This window comes from Leptidea sinapis, chromosome 17, assembly GCF_905404315.1.
Source record: "Leptidea sinapis chromosome 17, ilLepSina1.1, whole genome shotgun sequence".
NCBI lineage: Eukaryota > Metazoa > Arthropoda > Insecta > Lepidoptera > Pieridae > Leptidea > Leptidea sinapis.
In genome coordinates this window covers 8073520-8096554 of record NC_066281.1, presented here as the reverse complement: position 1 = coordinate 8096554, position 23035 = coordinate 8073520, and the positions used below count along the sequence as shown (strand labels likewise).

Here is a 23035-nt window from a genome sequence, read left to right as displayed (position 1 = left end):
AATTGGTCACGCGTTACCAGGCTGTAAGATTGTTTTTACGCTAGTATATTCTGAGTATATGGGTGGGCCAGGTACATAAAAAAGGTTGTTCAATAATTATTATTCAAAGAAGTATTAATTATCTCTTATAGCTTGACATTATGTGGATAATAAGAAAGATATTTTGAGGACGCGCGTGTTTGCAGCGACAATGGTTTGTTGACGAATTACTCCCATTGTTGGATTCTGAAAGGTTGTTCGCCGGACAATTGAATACCTAGCTGGAATGATCTATCGCTATCCTGAACAAAAAAGAAAGTAGCATTTTATTGTGTTCCTTGAAACCAATGAGGTTCTTTAAATAACCTCATTGCTTGAAACGCATGAAAGTCCAACTCTACTGTCATCATCATCAGCCGGAAAACGTCCACTGCTGTACAAAGGCCTCCCCCAAGAATTTCCACGACGATCGGTCCTGCGCTGCCCTTATCCAACGTATTCCGGCGATCTTGACCTGATCGTCGGTCCATCTTGTGGGGGGCCTGCCAACACTGCGTTTCCGTGTGACTCTACGTCTTCCGTGTGACTCTACGTGGTCGCCATTCGAGGACTATACTGCCCCAACGGCCATCTGTCCGTCGAACTATGTGCCATGCCCACTGCCACTTCAGTTTCGCAATCGTTTGGACTATGTCGGTTACTTTGGTTCTCCTACGGATCTCCTCATTTCTGATTCTATCTCGCAGGGAAACTCCGAGCATAGCCCTCTCCATTGCCCCCTGAGCGACCATGAGCTTTCTCATAAGGCCCATAGTTAGCGACCACGTCTGTGTACCGTAAGTCATCACTGGCAGTACACACTGGTTGAAAACCTTCGTCTTTAGACACTGCGGTATTTGGGACCAGAAGATTTTACGGAGCTTCCCGAACGCTGCCCATCCGAGTTGGATTCAACGAGTGGACCTGCCTAACTGGATTGTTTGTCTACTGTCAAACTATAGGCAAAAGCACATTTCTATTCATCCGAGTACGGATCAAATTTGATGTTTTGTTTAATTATTTGCTGATTCTATGATTAATAAATAAGATCGTTAGAAGAATCAGAAGTGTTAGCATTGAGTCAGAAGGTACCATTATCATCCCAAAGGGAAGGGTCCGTAGTTGGTCGGCTACGAAGCGTGTCCGTCATGCTTATTGCGCACTTCTCTACTTATCAATGTACTCGTTCGTACCTACGGCTGTCCATCGCAAATAAATCTCTAAGGTCATCCTTTTTTTTTATGGAAATAAAGGACGAGACGAGCAGGACGTTCAGCTGATGGTAATTGATACGGCCTACCCATTACATTACATACAATGCAGTGCCGCTCAGGATTCTTGAAAAACCCAAACCTTCTGAGCGGCACTACAATTGCGCTCGTCACCTTGACATAAGATGTTAAGTTTCATTTACCCAGTAATTTCACTAGCTATGGCACCCTTCTGCTTCACGGCAGAAAAAGACGCCATTGTGGTACCCATAATCTAGCCGGGATCCTGTGCAAAGGAGCCTCCCACTGGTAAAGGCTGATATCCTGATTTGCATTTCCATCATCCCGATTCCAAAAGGAAGGCTTCGTAGAGCGGAATCGAATCGAATTAATTGTATCTATCTATTCGCTTTAGAAACTATCGCAGAATCGAATGGATATCTCTTCTGTAAATGTGTTTTTATTTCGCGGAGAAGTCGATTCGTTTTATTTTATTTTTGAAGTGAATACTTTTGCGGCGTTGAGCACTTTTCTTGGGATCGGTATAAAATGTTAAACTCGCGTCAGAACACGTGACCTGATCGAAAATTCGTAAGACAGTCGTTGAAATTATGAATAATATTTTTCTGAACGATAAACTGTTTAATGTAAAATAATTGTAATATGAAGTGTTAAATTTTAATGTAATATAAATTTTCATTTAGGTGTACGATAGCGCAATAAATGAATATTTTATTTAACAACTTAAATGCAAGTATTTTTATACTGATAAATAAAGCAATTCGACCGAAATTATTCCCTAACCATTCCAAAATATTATATATGCACAACGTTAATTTTCAAGTTTTAACTTCTATCGGTACTGCAGGAGTGCAACCCGTTATTTTTTTTATGAAAAGAGTTGTCGTTGAGATTCTCGTACGTTCTTCTCACGAGCTAGAACTCGTAAAAGTAGACATTTTCCGGACATATTATGGTAGATTCAATAATGTCAAAGGAATATTTATAGTGACGACTCTAAAAAGCTTGGTTTAAGCCTAATTGAATAAAGTTTATTTGACTTTGACTTTGAATTGGAATTTGAACGTAATCTTTGAAGCTTTGTATCAAAAATGCTTGGAATTTGAAAGTCCGAAGTCCGGACTCCGAACACGTAAAGCTAATTCGCAAAATCCGAATCGATTTTGGTTATGATCGGGCTGGACGTCACTGAATATAAAATATCCGGCTAAGCGCTAGCGGCTAGATGAAGGCTTCCATAGAATCAATATTAAAAAAAAACGACTTATAAAAATCTTATGTTGAAAAATATTCAGTGAATGAAAATAATAATCACGAAAAAATTTATAACTCTATACGTACACATTGAAGTGGCAGTGGGCAGGGCACATAATTCGACGGACAGATGGCCGTTGGGGCAGTAAAGTCCTCGAATGGCGACCACGTACCGGAAGACGTAGTGTTGGTAGGCCCCCCACAAGATGGACCGACGATCTGGTTAAGATCGCCGGAGTGCGTTGGATGAGAATAGCCCAGGACCGATCGTCGTGGAAATCTTTGGGAGAGGCCTTTCTCCAGCAGTGGACGTCTTCCGGCTGAAGATGATGATGATATGCACATTTTTACATACCCACTAACCCACAGATGTGTTTTAATAAGAAACAAAAAGTATAAATTTAATTCAAATTATTCACATTTCTCAATAAGTTACGGTTTAAATACGAAAATAATTGCTTTATAATGTTTTTAATATTGGCCCACATAATTGATACTAGATAATACCTGCATAGTGCATATGTAACCAACTGTGAACTTACACATACACACTTACTTAAGGCAAAACTTATAAAACTCAAATTGATGAAATTTATAAAATACACTTAAAATTATTTACTCATAAAAATATTCGATATAAGTATAAACACATTTGGTTTCATTACAAAAATAATAAGCAGGCCTAGACACGTGTTTTGTTAAACAGTGTCTAACGATTTAAGCGACGTCTAAAGATTGACGCTAAACAATAGAAAGACGCGAATTAGTAATAGAACTTTTTTAAAACAACTTTAACTTTAACTTTTTTGTTATAACACTGATTTTGTTAAAATAGTGCTAGTTTATTAATTAGACACAGTCAAATAATTAATTCTTAGACAGGTCAACGAACCGCCATTTTAATAAAGTATTGTAGGCCCAGCAAATTAAGAAAAATAATAAATTCCAATAGATTTTACATTCCAAAGACCAAAAAAGGCTGCGGCACAAAAATACAAGTAACAATCTATACTAATATTATAAAGCTGCAGTGTTTGTTTGTTTGTTTGTTTGTTTGTTTGAACGCGCTAATCTCTGGTACTACTGGTCCGATTTGAATGATTCTTTCAGTGTTGGGTAGTCCATTCATCGAGGAAGGCTATAGGCTATGTTTTTTTTTTTCAAAATTAGGGATCCGTAATAAAATTGCTATTTTGTAACACAAGGTTACAACACAAACCTATTTTTCCCTGCGCTGCAAAAACTATTGACAATAGAACAAAATGATGTGCAATATATATATAAGCAATATTTTATTACTTATAAAACTATCGCGTGAATTATACTTTATATGGCAAAACAACGTTTGCCGGGTCAGCTAGTACCCAATATAAATACGCCAGATAATTTACAAAATGTATATAAAACGAACTTACCCAGGCATACTGAATAAAATTATATTTATGACAACAACCATATTTATGTGTAGACTAACCTATATAATATTAAAACACCATTAAGTAACTGTTTGTTGTGATATAACGTAGAATACACGAGCGATAACTTACCCAGAAAAACCCTCTAAACTCGAAGAGGCCTACATTTAGTTATTATATTGTTTTGACCAATAAATGAAAAAAAAAAACAAATTCGTCGTTCCCATAATAAACTTGTCTACAAAAACAAAAAGAAACTGAAGGTTGGTAGTATTATAATATGAGGGTAGTGCGTAGCAGTTGGAAATTGTTCTGCCTATAAGCAAACCTAATAATGTAGTTTTATTGGCAATTGCTGGGTATAAGTGGTGGTTTCTTTGAGGGTGGAGTAACTTCATGGCATTTACGCTATTTTTAGTTCTTAATTCTTCAACCGACCAATACTAATGTACCTGTTTATCTATACGTATTAATAAAATTGGAGTGTCTGCTTGTAATATTGAAATAACCATTTTTACACAAATAAAATTTGAAAAACAACATTTTATGAACGATGCGGGATTCGAACCCACGACCTCCGGCGTTCCGTGCCGGTGCTCTAACCAACTGAGCTAACCGTTCGAGTACCGCCTCGTTATAAAATTCTGCTTGCTTTGTTCAACTCTCAGGTTGTGGCTTCATCTACAGGATCCACTTTACAGTTGATAACCTGCTCAACCCCAATATTTATCTACATATTAGGAAATTGACTTGAGATGTCGCTCTTGTAAATCTTAACAATATGTTATATTCTTAAAGTGATAACCCTCGGTTCTAGGATTAATAAACAAATAAAATTTGAAAAACAAAATTTTATGAACGATGCAGGATTCGAACCCACGACCTCCGGCGTTCCGTGCTGGTGCTCTAACCAACTGAGCTAACCATTCGTGTACCGCCTCGTTATAAAATTCTGTTTGCTTTGTTCAACTCTCATTAACCATTTTTTACTACATGTATATGAATATATATACCGTACATACACCAAAAGAACATTTTTTTACAATTTTTCTCTGTCTGTCTGTCTGTTTGTTCCGGCTAATCTCTGAAAAGGCTGGACCCATTTTGACGGGACTTTTATTGGCAGGTCGGTGATCTAATAAGGAGTATCTTAGGCTACGTTTATTTTAGAAAAATAAAGCAATGTTGCCATGTCCAAGAAACGGTCTAGCTCTAAAAATAATTTATATGGCAAAACAACGTTTGCCGGGTCAGCTAGTATTTTAATAATTCTAGTATTGTGAATGTTGTGTTTTTTTTTTATTGTTTGATTGTTTTAGGCTGGAATGCATCATTTTACTTTACCAATATCAAATATGTTAAAGTACTACCTGTTAAAGTAAAAATGAGTTGCATCATGTGACAATTTTTAGATGACGTCACTTAACCGTTAACGGTAACTGTCCAATGTTCGCCGGTTAAAGCTATAGGTAATAGCTAAAAAGCGACCTGTCAAAAGTTTCAAATAAATATTCGATATTGATTTGATATTTCTATTTTTAACTTTAACTATCCCAAGGAATACGATGGTGCAACACATTAAGCAGTCTATGTTAAAGTTAATATTACTGTTGATTTGAGTTTTCTTTAGTGTTAGTTCCGCCAATATTTGTCTTTAAACAATTTGACACGTGTTTCGCCTCTACACGAGGCATCTCCAGGACGCGTTGACTCGCCAAAATCATTTGGATAATTATGGAGTTCCGAAAAGTAACGCCTACTTCAATAAATTACTGGTAACGTTAAATTTGACGTTAACCTTAACTATAACAGCTAATATGATGCAAACCAGCATAAGTGTACTTTCTCGCTTAACTTTTTTTACTGATTCAAAAAGACTACAACTTCAATTATGTACAATTTTCTTAACAATTTCATTGATACCTAACAAAATATTAAAAATGACCCTTAAATATGAGTTAAAAATAAAAAGTTTAGCTGCAATTAATAATATGTCTTATTAAGTATTGAACCTTAATAGTTGGGAATATTTTTCCACAATTTTCCAATTAATTCGTTTTAATTGCCATAAATAGTATAAGAAAGGTGTCAATATTCGTTAATATTTAGAACTTTTATGTAAATACACAAAATGAAAATGGTTCAGTAAAAAAAAGGAATAGAATTATTAGAATGTAATTTTTTTACTCGTAGCAGTATAACTATAGGTATTATACGTAGGTCACACTAAAAGTTTTTTAACTTAAAAAACAACTTATAACCAAAATATAATATTATATATATATTATTTATTGCTTTTCAAAATACTTTCCTTTACATTTTAATCTTTTTTTTATACGATCGAATCATTTTTTAAAACAGGAGGACCACATATCTGAAGGCATGTTTTCTACGTGCTGATTGAACGCTATCACTGCCTCTTCGGAATTGGTAAAAGTGAAAGCTCTCATCAAATCTTTGATTTTGGGGAAAATACAGAAACCACAGGGTCAATACTAGGTCGGGGCTATGTGCAGGATGGGTGACGAGTTGTACTTCTTCGGAAGCTAAAAATCACTTAGTTTTGTTGGCCGTGTGTGAAGAAGCGTTGTCATGATGTAGGAGAACGCGGCTTTTTGGTCGTCTTTCGCGAATTTTGGTACAAATGGTAGAATACCACTCGGCATTAACTCTCTTGTGATATTGAATTGGACTTGTGCAGATTCTGACCCGTAGCTGAGAAAAAAAATGCGATCATTTTTTACCAACGATTCCCGTCTGCCTCACTTTTGTTGGCTTGTTCTCATTTTCAAACACCCATTCACATGATTGCCATTTCTCCATCGATGTAGCGCAAAAAACTTTCCAATTGACTGGCATTTGAATTCAGGCTTTACAGCATAAACGGACATAGATGGATTAGAGAGCACTGATTGGCCCCCAGGTGTGTTTAAAGGGCACAGCAAAGGGGCGAGCCTCGGCCTAGTTGTACGCTAAAGATAAGTTATAAAACAGATATATTATCTCTTTACCGGATCGTCTCGTTCGCGTTTTTCCGAAGCGCACTGTAGCCTTTTGTAGGATCTAAGCGACTTTGTGTCAAAAAGTTGAAATCCGTATTCTTGTTACACACAATATCACTTCTTTGTTGGTTAAGGCTGGGGACCCAGCCAATGGCCTTGAGGATTCCAGCGGAGCTAGGTTACCTCTCTCGCACGAGATCGCCATAGTTTTAATTCAGATTTAGACGCATTTTTAATTTATTACAATTCTCTTTACAAAATTATGTCATGTTAAATAGTATTGGAGTACAATTAATAAATTTTCGTACAATTTTTATCTAGATTGAATGATTAGCATGGCTCTTAACTGTAAAAGTTAGGGGTATTTTGGTAAATTTATACGCAATGTATATTAAAGATAGAAATGTAAATAAAAAATGAATTTTCGTATCATATTGTGTAGATATAAAGTTATTTTTTATTAAAATATAAGCTTTATATAAACCGTCTCGAAATGGTTTCAATTATGCGCTATTTTGTTGATTTATATATATATTAGGTATAGCGTATAGCCTTAAGGCTTCAATTAGAGCCCAAAATTGTTAGTGATACAGATTTTATTCTATACATATTTTAATCACAGGAATGTCACTTAAAAATAACAGACCGTTTAGATTTGCAAGAGCGACAATCTCAAGTCAATTTCCTACTATTACTGTAAAGAAGATCCTGTAGATGGAGCCACATGAATGTTAAACAAGACATACAAAAAATTTCGGTCGATGCGTCACTCGGGCTGTTGGCTCAGGAACCCGAGAGGAGCGGGTTTGAATCCCGCATTGTTCATGAATTTTGGTACAAATTAAATTTGTATAATAAATCCCAGAAGTGAGGAATATCACTTTGAAATAACAAACTGTTTAGATTTTATTCTAATAATAACTAATACAAATACGTATGAAATTCAAGATTAAGTTGTCGAGGGTCGACAGAGTTCAGCCAACAGACAGCGGCGTCATAGTGGCTGCCGGCGCCTGGCATTGTTTCAACTATGAATAAACGAAGCAAATCTATTCTAACTTCGAATATTTTAATTCAAAATACGATTTAAGATTACTTATTGAACGACAAGACTATCATCCATTTTCAAAAGTATTAGAGAAAAACGGGCAAGAATTCTTTTTTTAAATATTTAATCACAAAATAATTTTGTACAATAAAATTAATTATTAAATAGCCTCAGAGCGGTCGCTCCATTCTAATCTGTGTTATCACCAAGAAAGTAATTTATGCTATTGTAACCTTTACCATTCAACCCTTTTTTTTACACTTTACCAATAAAACTTATTATTTAATAGCCTGAGGGCCGAGGTTGCTCCATTCCCAATCTGTGGTATCATTAAGAAAGTTTATTATGTTAAAGTAACCTTTACCACTCAAAGGTTTTTAACATTTCTTTTGATTTTCGTAATACATGTATGTTTTGAACATATACTGGGATCTTGTATACAACAAGATCCAATCATCGCCCCACAAAAGACTTACTAACTAGACTTAGCCAAGTATAGGCATTATAAGTTTATGTTTGTTCCTGGTGTTAAAATTATGGTTATGACAGTTTCTAGAAAATTCACTTATATGCCAATGTATCACTTATGTGCATATTCCCACATTAAAGGTCGGGATTGCATCCTATGACCTCAGGTACCCATTGCTGATGTCTATATCTGATGTCGATGTGGGTGGTTTACTTTTTTTTTTCTATGAAAATACGGGATGAGACAAGCAGGGCGTTCAGATGATGGTAATTGATACGCACTGCGCATTACAATGCAGTGCCGCTCAGGATTCTTGAAAAGCCCAAAAATTCTGAGAGGCACTACAATTGTGCTCGTCACCTTGAGACATAAGATGTTAAGTCTCATTTGCCCACTAATATCTCTAGCTACGGCGCCCTTCAGACCGAAACACAGTAATGTTTACACATTACTGCTTGACGGCAGAAATAGGCGCCGTTGTGGTTACATAATCTAGCCGGCATCCTGTGCAAAGGAGCCTCCCACTGGTTAATTTTTTATCACATGAGCCTCTAGCCCAACTCTCTCTCTGGAATGTACTGCTATAACGTATATATGTATACATCAAATATTTTTAATATTTAATTTATTTCATAAAACTTCTAACGAAAACACAGGAAATTTTTAAATTTGTCTGATCTAAGGTTACTTAGTAGTAAAGATTTACATTCTGATATATAATAAAATAGCGTCAATCGATTTATACAAAAACAACAAAATTATCTTAAAAAGATAATTAAAATGTTATCAATTTTAAGTATCAAATAATTATGGACTTTCGCAAAAAAAAATATTCTTCAAATGATATTATGTATACGTACGTTTCACTTTAAATAAACGTTTCGTTCGTTAGAGACTAACAGAATTGTTGTTAAAACCATCTCACAAGGAATTCGATTAATTGTTAATTGTGTTCGATTTCTTGACCCGTTTTCGAGTCATTAGTTCTGCAGTGTCAACCAGCCATTATTCTAGTTATTGCCCTCTCAAACCACCTGTTCTTAAAGCTATTGTCGATAAGCATTAGTTTCACTTGAAAGTGAAGGAAACACGCTACCATTTAGTTATACAACCGCTTGCGGTGATTTTCAACGTTGCATAATTCCATTTTGCAGTCATTCGAAACGCCATCCAAACTTTATGCAAAGTGATTTATACTTCATAGTATAACCGATAACATTTGATACTTGCTTAAGTCCGCCATACTATTTTGATCTTTTTTATATTTCATAGTATAATCACAGACTAGTAAAAAAATAAGGACTCCGTGTCACCTTACATAACAGTGTAGCACCAAAACAAGCCGATTAACGTGTAAATAACCCCACGCACACACTTACACTACAACAGTCCGACAGGCGGCCATTATGAGAATTGTCATCATCTGTGACAGATCAGTTTGCGTCTCAATAAAATATTTGAAAAATGCCGTCGTGCGTTGTGAAAAAGTGTAAAAACGATGCTGTATAAGTATTTGTGGCCATATATGATTATTTAAGGGAGAAAAAATTGTGTAACTAGTGTCCCCCGTAACCGCACACACACTAGCATAACGCTGCTTCACTTCACTTCATCACGGCGCGGAATCCTTCTTTTTTTACTCGTCCGTGAGTATAACCAATTAAAATTGATACTTGCGTAAGTCCGCCATAAAATTGTGATCTTTTTTATATTTCATAGTACAACCGATTAAATTTGATACTTGCATAAGTCCGCTATATTATAGTGATCCTTACATAATCGTTATCAGTTGCATTGTGTTGAAAAAGATTATTGGATCAGCTTTCCTAACGCACAATTTCAGATTCTCTATATTATTCATCAAATGTGTGGCCTCAAATTGCTGTTATAACTCTACGAATGACGTCATGAGTAATGAGTATTCAAACACATCGTTAAGTTAATTCATAAACAATGCTAACACATTAACAATGATAGCAACTCATAACGTCACATTGCTCTAACGGATTTTCCACGCGATCTCTCTACGAGAGAGCAGTCGTCTAGCGTCCGTGCTCTCGGTACTACTACTATCAAACAGGAAAATTGCCATTTTACCGCTGTGAATTAATAATCTGTTATTTACTCGCGAGAATTGTTATAAACGTGTTGTTAAAATGGGAACTTAAACTTAAATAAAATGTGAGATCAATAAAAACATCATTATAAACACCCAAGTGTTACAGGTGGCAATAATAATGTTTTACAACAGGAATGTGACTTTGAACTGTTCTAAGTGTTAGTGTTTGCAGAATCAAATTGATTGTTTGATGATTAAAGGAAACTACCCAAGCCGGATACCTGTTTAAGTGTGTCGTGAGACTACGATTTCACCGGCACCCGTCATGCTTGTTCGCTTGATACAGCTCTGTGTTGTTACAATGAGAATTTCATTTGCATGTGCATCTCATAGTAGTGAAAGTGCCACAGCGGATATTGTGTAGCTGGAAGTGACGTAGTCAGTGACGACATGGGCCATGTGGAGGATTTGCGGTGTCAGTAAAGCTGATCCAGTAATATTTTTCGACGTCACTGATAACGATTATGTAAGAATCACTAGTATACTTATGCAAGTATCAATTGTTATCGGTTATACTATGCAATATTTATGGAAACGAAATTCCAAAGTGTTTGTTTAATGTATTTTTAATCTTTATGAGTATTGATTTAAATAATGAATAGATTAAGTTAAGTCTTTTTTAATCTTTTGGTGGTAAAGTAAAAAGGTAAAAAAAAAATATTGAAGTAGGCGTTACTTTGCAGAAATCCATAATTATCCAAATGATTTGAGTTTCCTTTAGTGTTAATTCCGCCAATATTTGTCTTTAAACAATTCGACACGTGTTTCGCCACTACACGAGGCATCCTCAGGACGTGTTGCCTAATTAATTATTGGCGGAATTAACACTAAAGAAAACTCAAATCATTTGGATGATTTCCATAAAATAAGAAATAAGCTATTAAATTAGTTTGATATATTAGTACCTACGTAACATTCTTTAAGTGCAAACTTTATGCCATAAAACGAAATAAAAAAGGAAGATTGAGGACAGGTCCCTTAGTCTCAACGATGATTGACTATGATAGAGAAATATAATATAACTAAGAGATACTATAAAACTATTAAAATAAAACATTATGCCTTACAAATAAACTTGGTATAAACTTAGTTATAACTTTATACCAAGTTATCAGTTATGATGATAAACAAAGAAAATGCAAAATGTTTATAATATCGTTTACAACACTGTCAATACAATGATAATTCTGAAGTTTTCTGAATGACAAGCTGCCTTGCAAATAAACGCGGGAAACGTTATACGTCCGAACAAACCATTCGTAAGCAAAATGTCTATTTGTAAACATCTTACATATTCTTGGTTTATGCTTAGTTATAACTTTATACCAAATTTTATTTGTAAGGCCGATGACTTTCTATAAACATATAAGTTTACCTACCTTTGTTTAAGGTAAAGATTTTTTTCTTGAACTATGAATATTGCAAGTTTTTTTATACTTTTTATTTTTTTTCGAAAATAATGTGACTCCTTTCATTAATTGAACATCTCATAATGTATAACTGTATAGATTTGAGTATTTCTTTTTGATGTAACAATTTTTGGAAGTCCTAATAAAATATAAAAAAGGATTATGTGGTTTTTTGAAACCACAGTAAAAGTTAAACTTTTTTTCATATTATAGGCATTTAACTTAAAATTTTTTGAAATAATATTCCACTAGCTGTGTCGTTGTTTACCAAAAGGAAATAAAAGTTTCACTTTAATAAATATAACATTTACATTAAACACGGACAAAAACAAAAAAAATAGCGTTGAGCACTGGCACAATTGAGTAATAGTCTATACACTACACGGTCAGCTGCTGCGAACTATAGGCGCCGCCCGACCGTCACGCGACATGCAACATACAGACGAAAAAGTTTGAGACGATGTAATAAAAGTTTCACTTTAATAAATAAATAATCTGTGTGTTAAAAGTGTGCATAAAGATAACGTAAGCACACTTTCCGTCTTAGTCGTGTGTCTACTGTCACTGTCCGAATCAAATCTGAACTGACTTAATGTTTTAGATTGCTGCTTATTTGCCAATAATATTTAAACAACTGCAGTAAATGCAGCAATGCAATAGATACAACAGTCGAAGCATATTATGGTGTATTTGGTGGTATGTTATGTTCCACATTTCGGATTTGTTTCTATACGTCGAGATATGTATGTATGTATAGAACGTCGTTGTATAAAAGTGTTGTTTCGTATTTAGGCTTAGAGGAGATGCTTTAGGTGATGTAGAGTGAAAAAGCCAGAGATCTTACTCAAGATAATCCAATGATACAATTTTTGGAAATTTTTCAGTCTCGGAAAGGATTTTTAATTTTTCCTTAATAGGAGGAGCTTATATATATAGCTAGCTGACCCTTAACGTTGTATTGCCGATATCAAAATCGCGATACAAAAGTAACTGTTGATCGTAGATAGGTTCAAGTTGTATGAATTGTTTAATGCTGACTCATAATCAAAATTTAAGAAAAAGTGTCATATAAATTAAAAAAAAAAATCGTGTGGACCACCCTTAACATTTAGGGGAATGAAAAATAGATGTTGTCCGATTCTCAGACCTACCCAATATGCACTCAAAAAAAAACCTTTGAATATCAAAATAATTTTCATATGGCGTAATATTTATAACCCAAAGATGCCTAGAAAAATGCAGAAAAAAATCCGATGAGAGTAGTTTTAAAAAAAACACATGTGTCCTGTAGGATACAGTGCCAAAGAGTCCTTGATAATACACTGGCCTGCAAAAGTAAGTATCACACTTTTCAAATTATTTTTTTTTCTTAACTATAGAAGGTAGAGATTTAAGATTAAAAACGTTTTGTTGCAAATTTTATAGGCTTTAATTCTTAGGTAAACTAAAATTATACATATTAGTAACATTTTTAACTAAAAAAGATAAAACAATGAAAATAGACATTTTTAATTTAGTGTAAAAAAATTCAACTATAATGTATTACATGTTATTTAATTTTTAATAACTGGTATTGCCTCCTCGAGCTCTGATTACAGCTTCGAGCCGGTTTGGCATACTGAACACTAGGTTTCCGAGCCGATGTTGGGGAATATTCTCCCATTCTTCTATCAGGGCCTGCTTTAGTGCCCTGAGGGCGAGTAGGTGGTGGTCTGCGATTTCTGACTAGCCTCACAAGCTCATCCCAGGCGTGTTCAATCGGGTTGAGATCAGGACTTCTTGATGGCCAAGCCATCACGCTGATACCGACCTCCTGAATATACTCTTGTACGATATGAGCCGTGTGTGGCCGGGAATTATCATCCATCAGCATCGATCCATCACCCTACATTTTCTAAATACGGCCCTGCATACTCATTGAGAATCTCTTGAGCATATCTTTGCCCAGTGAGGGTGAGTGGTTTCTATGGCTACTAGCTCTGTGCGACCTTCTGAAGATATGCCAGCCCATACATGTACACTGCCTCCACCGTATTGGACTCTTTCTGAGATGCAGGCTTGAAGGTATCGCTCACCAGGTCGCCTGTAAACACTTCGCCTTCCATCACATCAGAAGTGTAAAGGGAGAATCGAGACTCATCTGCAAACAAAATTCTTGACCATTCTTCTTCATCCCACTGCATGTGTTCACGGGCGTATCGCAGTCTCGCTACTTGATGCTGTGTCTCGAGTTTTGGGCCACTCGCTGGTCTTCGGGGTTTCAAATTTGCTTCAGCAAGTCTTCTTCTCACTGTACTGTCACTAATGTAGTCCCTTCGGGTCTAAAGTAGCTGTTGCTGGACTTCAACTGCATTTTGGTGGCGATTTCTTAACACAGTGGAAATAATATAACGATCTTCTCGGGCACTGGTACACCTGGGTCTGCCATTACAAGGTCTCCTCAGATGGTGTCCAGTCTCTTCGTACCTTCGCTTTACCTTCTGGACCGTTCGTACCGTCACACCGTTCCAAAAAAGCCATGATCCTAGCACATTCTTCAACTGAAAGAGGCATGATAAATAAATGTTATGTGCTTTTTAGCATAAATTTTTAAAACAAGACCCATCGAACTTGAAAAAAATTTAAAACAGAAAGAAAAATGTGAATGGTAAAATTGTAATTCGGAAACGTCTACTTTGAAAAAGGAATGGTTTTGTTTTTGATGTTTTTTTTCAGCCAATTCTTAAAAGAAGGTTACCGACTATGAAGTTTTTATGTACAAAATTAAATTCTCTTTGGAGTCCTTTTTATTTCGAAAGTATATCTTGTGAACTTAAAACGTTATCCCAATTTTAAAAGTGTGATACTTACTTTTGAAGGCCAGTGTATGTTAAGATATCAATGTATCGCTAAAGACACATAGCAAAGTTACCTATCACCTTATTGTATAATAATTTGGTTAGAAAATCAGTACTTTTTGTTAAAATCCAAAAAAAATTACATTTAATATCATTCCTTTTGACAAACCAATAAAATAAACAAAAATGAAAATCGTTCCAAGCCACAAACATCACATTTTAAGGAATTCGTGATTAAAGTTTAATAAATATTCGTGTATTCCATACATGTGGGTTGGGCTACTAAGTTATGATGTCATTTAAAGAGTGACAGTAGGGCTGCTATTTTTTGTCAGTCCGTTATATTATATTTAATTTTAATATTATAAAATTTAATTATATATTAATGAATCACGTGACCAGTTTTATGTTCTTAACTCAATTTCGACATGATTGTGGTTTGGAACGTTTTTCTGGAATTACGTCCAATTATAAGTAAAAGTTTTTTTTTATGAAAATAAGGGACGAGACGAGCAGGACGTTCAGTTGATGGTAATTGTTGCGCCCTGCCTATTACAATGCAGTGCCGTTCAGGATTCTTGAAAAACCCCAAAAATTTTGTGCGGCACTACAATTGCGCTCGTCACCTTGAGACATAAGATGTCAAGTCTCATTTGCCCAGTAATTTCACTAGCTACGGCGCCCTTCAGACCGTAACTCAGTAATGCTTACACATTACTGCTTCACGGCAGAAATAGGCGCCGTTGTGGCACCCATAATCTAGCCGGCATCCTGTGCAAAGGAGTCTCCGACTGGTGAGAGTTAGATGCCGAAGAATATATTTCCAATTTTATCGACCAGCAATCCGATTTCGGGGAAATAAACTTCAGACACAGACAGACAAACACTTAGTACGTATATCATCTTGGCGTTTAATTCTTCGAAACAAAAATACCTGAGGTTTTTGACCCTTTGGGTCATGTCATTTATGTTTCTGACTCAGCAATTAACATAATTCTGATTATTATCTTGATTAAAACAAGTTACCTTTACATATTTTATATGACGACAGCTTAAATAAGTAATATTCTGAGAAGAATTCAGTTAATATTTCCACTAAAATAAACTTACAGGTAATTAACTTGATTGGGTTTAGATTTCTATATGCACGTATGGGAACGTTATTATGTGTTATCTATTCATCTCTCATTTTTTCTACTATACCTATTATGGTTATACCATTAAATTTTTTGAAAAAAAAAAACATCGTAGATCTAGGTTAACGAAAAATCGAGAAATTCTTCGCCACTTTATCAGTGGGAAGGTTTCAGGATACCGGCTATATGAGGGGTACCACAGTGGTGCCATTTTCTGCCATGAAGCAGTTATAATGTGTAGGCATCATTATACTTTCGGTCTGAGATTACTGGGCAAACGAGACTTGACATCTTATGTGTAAATGTCCAATCGCAGTTGTATAGCAGAATTTTGGGGATTTTAAGAATCTTGAGCAGTACTGCATTGTAAAGAGCAGGGCGTATCAATTATCATTAGCTGAACGTCGTGCTCGTCTGGTCCCTTATTGTCATAAAAAACCTGAACCAGAACTTATAATGAATGACCGCATAATCGAGCAGATATTTTTCTTAGAAACTACTCCTGCTCAATTTAAATGGAATGAATAGTAAATTTATCGTATTGTGATCGTTTTCATAACATAAGTTTGTTTTCTTTCAGCAGCCAACATGGCGGTTGTGGGGCGAAGAACGAGTAGACGGCGCGGTGTACACAGTCTATCTGAAGAAAGTGAGATACCATCGACCTACACGCTGTGCATCTAGTGTAAGATTTTTTTTATTTAATATAGACCTCTATGGAACATGTTCATGTCTGGTATTCCATTAGTTATTCGCAAGAAGAATGATGTCTCCCATGGTGCAGTATTTTCGTGCGGAAAGACCATGATATGATACCACAGACTGTGAATGCCCTCAGGCTATTTAATTATAAAGTTCATTGTACGATAGTACGTCATATATTGTAACTAAATTAAGAAAAATAATAAAAGTAGTTTGTAAAAATCGAATAAACACGCTTTGGTTGAAAAGATAATGTTTGAAATTTAAAAGGAACAGCAATTCCTGCCTTATCGACGATAAATGAAAAAAATATATAAATTAATAAAAGTCTTATTTTGCAAATTGAAAACTGGAATAATTTTAGCAACTCAATGTATTGTCATCGGTCCTCGATAAATCTACGAAGTTTGAACGAAAATTGGCCTTAAAAGTGGCTCAAAATCGCGCCCAAATGAGTCGGTTACAAACAAACATACATACATATAAACATACATACCGTTCTTCTCAGGTCTGAGGCATCATTTTTCGAATAGGTGTTACTTTTTTGACGTGCAATAAGTAATTAAAAAAAGTTGAAATTTTTATTTGAAAAGGACGTAGGGATATTTTGAGCCTAGCATACTCTTTTCAATAACTGTCAACGCAGTACTGAAGACTTCTAGTATTGCAGATGTCCAGGAGCCACAGTTCTCTTTTCTATCATATTCCCCTTCTCTCACTTTCCCCAGGTCAGTAATTAAAAATAAGGAATTCACACCATAAACCTTGGAGTATACTAGGCTAGACCACCTGACAGCTCGATAATGTGCGACCAATTTTGTTTTGTCAATGCGTACATCAGCTAGCGGTTTATTCTTAGATCATTTATACATAATCTGTGACACCTGCGAAAACGTCGAAAAAGTCGAGGTTGACTGATAACTTTTGACAGACCAATATTGTATATTTTTATTGAAAAGAGCGCAAAAAAAAAAGAATGCTGGGAGAGTTTCTTGCGCCGCTTCTTCTCTCTCAGAGCGCCATTTTTTTCCGAAGCGGTCGTAGTATCTAGTAGTTATAATGAAATGTCAAAAAGAATTCTATAGGAATCAATTTTGAGAAAATAAATGCCTTTTAACCTCTATTTTGAGCAATGCACGCACACTAACACAAAGTGACATACAAATCGCGAGTGTGAGACGTAGCTTGTCACGCACACTGAAGTAATAAAACTGGCCTGTTTTTATCGGTTGTCTAACAGCAAGAGACTATCTAGACGTATAAATTATCTAAGGGTATATATTGAAAATACTAAAGGAGCTATTTCCAAGCGCGACTTAAACGACTTGTCAATAAAAATCGGTGACAATAACAATAGATTCGCTTTCCTTTTCTATCTTGCTGTAACTCCGTTATAGATGTTCTTGTCTCGCACGATTTGTTTGTCTGTAAGCTAGTATATGTAAGTGTATATACCACATTTATATTAAAAACCGCTCGGAAACAAATGGCGCTCTGAGAGAGAAGAAGCGGCGCAAGAAACTCTCCCAGCATTCTTTTTTTGCGCTCTTTTCAATAAAAATATACAATATTGTACAGTCATTTCTATCGCTATAAAATAATCACAATCTAGTCCCAGGCTGTCCGATCATTTAGATATTAAGCAGTGGAGTAATAGGATTTACGACAGAGCCATTTCTTTATAAAACATTTAAATTTATTTATAGATAAGGCCTGAAAAGTGGCTGGAACTTTATTATAAACGTGTATGCATTTCCCTTATTACTATATAAATTGCAATTTTCTTAAAACTATGAAGTGTACGTAAAATTGTCGGTTGACTCATTGACCGTGGTGTGAATAACATGATTCACTAACTCTGATACCATTGTTCATTATTCACCGGCTTAGCCATACCTTTGCCTTGGTAATGACTCCATCTTACAAAATATGTATATTTATAATAAGTTTTATTCTGTGTATTTTCGTTGTTGAAATTTGTTAAAAAAAACCTCACAAGTATCATCCTGTGTAAAGACTACCTCCCACTAAGGAGCCAGGTAGACAATAGGGTGGGTAATGCATACGTTACTCATATTTAGTTCAATTTTTTTAAATCTTTATTATTATTAATTAAAACTTAAATAGTTTTTTCATAATGGCTTTTAACCGGCCATACATTTATTTGCATAATATTGATTTTTGACATAGACTATGACGTCACAGAAACCTCACGCAAAATGGTTCGTTTGAATAGCCGAAATATATCGCCCGAATTTAATATTTATTTTGTAATTCAATAAGAATGTCCTTATCATTAATTTGATGGGTTTGATAACTGTTAGCATGTAAAAAAATCAAATTTAAGTATTTTTCAACAATCATGGGTATCCTAAATCTGGAACTATTTTAGTAATTCTTGGTAGAAAGTACTACCAAGTCACCTCACTATAATTTCTAATTTTTTATTCAAATAAAACAATACTTATTTACTATATTAACAATACTATGTGTGTGTAAGTGTGTACCAAGAATACTGGCAGCATTTCCACGTTGGATAGCAAGGCTGATCCGTTGACCGAAATAGCTGCCAGCGCTTGGGTTTCCAGTAGCCCTATTGAGGCGCGTAGATAGTACTTAGTACATTCGCCGCGCCTCTAGGCCACAGGGACTCACTGAGACCCACATAATTGCGGCGTTTGCTGTCTTCGACAGTCGAAGCAGCAGCCCCAGTACTAACTGAAGTAACTTGGACATGAGGAGTTTCTTTTTTTCTTCTAAATAATCACTTCACTAGTATGATAATTGAAAAATCCCTTTAACTACAGTGCCATCACCTATATACGGCCGGACAGCCAATAACAATTCGAAACCGTTGCAATTTTAAAGTAATAAATTATATATCAGCATTGCCGTGCAGAAAATATCAAAAAAATCTCATCTGCGGCTCATTTCAAGTGATGTACAGTGAACCCAATGCTAGTAAGTGATGCTGTAATAAAAGACAAAAAAAAACCTCAAATTGAAGCCAGACATGTAATGTATATAATAATATCTCAACATTGAGCCTTAACTTAACTCGCGTTCGTCGTTTGCTCAATAATTAATGCATACTGTGGCGCGGTCGTCTGAACTGAACCTGAAATACTCTGTCTCACTGAACAGAACTAATTTTTGAATCAATAATTAATTTGGCCACGTAACCGAATTGAGTCTTTTATGAAATACCAGTGGGAGTCGTTTGTACAGGATGCCGGATAGATTATGGGTACCACAACGGCGCCTATCTCAGCCGTGAAGCAAGTAATGTGTAAGCATTATTGTGCTTCGGTCCGAAGGACGCCGTATCTAGTGAAATTACTGGGCAAATGAGACTTAACATCTCAAGTCTCAAGGTGACGAGCGCAGTTGTAGTGCCGCTCAAAATTTTTGGGTTTTTCAAGTATCCTGAACGGCACTGCATTGTAATGGGCAGGGCGTATCAATTACCAGCAGCTGAACGTCATGGTCCATATGCCCCCGCCAAATTAAATACCCCGCGCGCGCACATTATATGAATTGTCATATGTATGTAATGAAAAGTCTAATTAAATTAAATTAAAGTAATAATGTTTCTTAAAACACTATGGTTCAAATTGTAATACGAAAAGTTCTGAGTTTTCACTTTCATCGGCAGTCTACAGCTGCCAATTTTGATTTAAACAGACTTCAAGAAAGGAAGAGGTTCTCAATTCGTCGGTATTTTTTGCTACGTTTGTTACCTCAAAAATTTTGGACTGGGTGAACCGATTTTGATAATTCTTTTTTTATTTGAAAGATGGTGCTTCCCGTGTGGTCCTTAATCATATATCCAATCCAAATAATCTAATCCAAGTAACGATTATTGTTATTTTTGGAGTCGGTGTCAGCCATGGTAGGTTTGTAACTACATACATAGTTATAGGTGAGATGTGCTTGAGTCGCACGCGCGACGTGAGGAGGCGAGAGGCGAGAGCGGGCTGCGGCGGGAGCATACCGATCCAAACATAACAATAATCGTAACTAGAATTAGATTGTAAAAAATACGCAATTACTTTCATACTTTTTAGCGCATATTATATCTATTGTTTCGGAATAGTGTTTTTGAAGTAGTTGTTTTTTGTAATTTTTTTTAATTAAAGTGTAGGTACGATTACAAATGGGCAATGTATGTAATCTGCAGGAATCAGATGACGAGATATCCCACCTGGAGTGGGAGACAGTTCGTGTGCGGTTCGTCAAGGCTGGCACCGTGGAACGACTCGTGGAAGCGCTGGCCACCGATGATGGAGAACTGGAGTCTACCTATGTTAACGTCTTCCTCGCAACGTACAGGTGCGAACTTTGTATAAATAAAATGGTTTTCCGCTGTCTGCATAAGCCACGATACGATTATCATAAAATTATTACGACAATATGATGGTGTTCCAATTATTATTATTTTTGGAGTCATAGGAGTTCATTGTTAAAGGTGAGATGTGCTTGTGTTGCACGTGCGATGTGGCGAAGCGAGAGGTAAGAGCGGGGCCGCAGCAGGAAGACACCGTTTCCAAAAATAACAATAATTGTTACTACATTATATTATCTTAATAATTTGATTAACTTTTATGTAGTCTATAATATTTTTCATTTCATTTTACTTAATAGAACCTTAAAAATAAATTGATTTTGAAGTTGTAGCGCAAACGCATTTTTTTTTTTTACTTTTTAGTGCATATTATGATGTTTCGGAATAAAAAATCTTTCGTTGGCTCATTCTAATTCCAATCAATATCATATATATGATCGTAGTCTTGGGAATTCAATGTAGATAAAAATTACATTAACAATTTATCAATCTAATGTATATTTTGGAGAATACAAGTTGTGTTTGTATAACATCTTCACATATTGTAGTTCAAATACGTGAAATTTCACATTTTCAATTCTTTTTTTTTAAATTACTCTCGTCCGGAGCCGAGGTGGTTGCTATTATATCTATATAATATAACATTATAATATAATGTCGTTTCAAAGCGGTTTTCTTCTACCTTAATAAATCTAGCATAAATATACGAACGGCGTAGATTAAGAACTATTTTCCCACGTGTTTTTCCTGAACAATATAATCTGATTGGTTTCAAGGCTACAGCTAGTAGCATTTACTGACTTCGAGAGCTAGATCCACGTTTTGTCGCTTGCCGTAACGCGAAGTTAAGGGCGAACAAGCTGTCAGGCTCATGTTAAAAAAAGTGTGTATGTACTTATGTATGCACGCAAGAAGTTATACTTCTTTGGCCTACCGAAGGAAAAATCATTAAAATGATTTATTCCTCGTGCGTTTTTAGAAAGAACAATTTTGTAAATATCTTGCAAAGATGGCTTTGACAATTAATTATTAAATAATGAATACGGCTGTATATGGGTTTGAACCCTTTGCCTGTCCTTATAATGGACGAAGAAACCAAAAATAATAATAACTTAAATTTTACTCTCATCATTTTTTCATAACGCGCCTAAAGAAAAAAGCAGAAACATGGCGTGTACATACTACACGCCCATAATATCTCTGGACCTCGCTGGAACGTGAAGCCTCCTTTCACCCCCTCGCGCTCGTCCTGTTGCGTCAGTACGGTTTGCAGTTTCATTACCGTTAGGTACATGTGAGTAGGTCGTGATATTTTCGTGCCCTCACTGATTTGTTTTTGAAGCTTTCATTGTTACTTTTTGACTTTTGCTGTTAATATGTACTTCTTTAAAAGTAGCTCTGAAAAATTCATCATTCTGATAGGCCATAATTCGTATCACGACACCTATACAACAATTAATAATACAGGAACAATAAATTATAGTGTATACTTTGTTTTATTAATAATAATATCCTAGTGATGCTTGTTTTGCACACCGTAACAAAGCGACGGTGTGACGTCATCGAAGTCAGGTCTAGAGATAATGGCAGTACTTTATGAAATATCATATTAAATGCTTATAAGGAGGAGAGGAGAGGAGAGGAGGACACAATATAGAGGAGCCTTCGGATATTTAGAAGTGTTTACCAGAGGGAAGCTTCTGTTCACAAGATGACAGCTATATGGGTTCGAATTCCACCTTCGCACGACACGCCATAAATTAGGATATCACTCCCACCATCTGGACGTGTGGCCGTCCTCCACTGTGCGCTTCTCAAGGAGCTTTCTTCTACGTACTACAAAACTGTGGAATGAGCTTACTTGTGCGATGTTTCCGGGACGATACGACATGGGTACCTTCACGTGACCCGTGCGCTCGTTTTTCCTCCTTTTTCCATAAAAAAAATATGGGTAGGTAGCCCTGGGCAGCGCAATTTACTGACACCAAGGAAGCACACGCACTGGCTTCGTTTAGAAGAGCACCTAGCTCGTGGAATAACAGGGCTGCT

General features: G+C 35.7%; 1 protein-coding gene across 6 annotated transcripts in view; it reads left to right on the top strand.

Moving 5' to 3' along the window:
• LOC126969042 (ral guanine nucleotide dissociation stimulator) overlaps nt 1-23035 on the top strand; it is a 60645-nt gene that overhangs the window by 27643 nt on the left and 9967 nt on the right. For 3 of the 6 annotated variants that reach the window (XM_050814329.1, XM_050814325.1, XM_050814326.1), the window contains 2 exons: nt 16520-16624; nt 20822-20973. In XM_050814329.1, coding sequence (XP_050670286.1) covers nt 16520-16624; nt 20822-20973 — 257 coding nt within the window. Of the gene's footprint in view, nt 1-10518; nt 11024-16519; nt 16625-20821; nt 20974-23035 lie in introns of those variants that run through there. The other 3 variants (XM_050814330.1, XM_050814327.1, XM_050814328.1) reach the window with 2 other exon arrangements.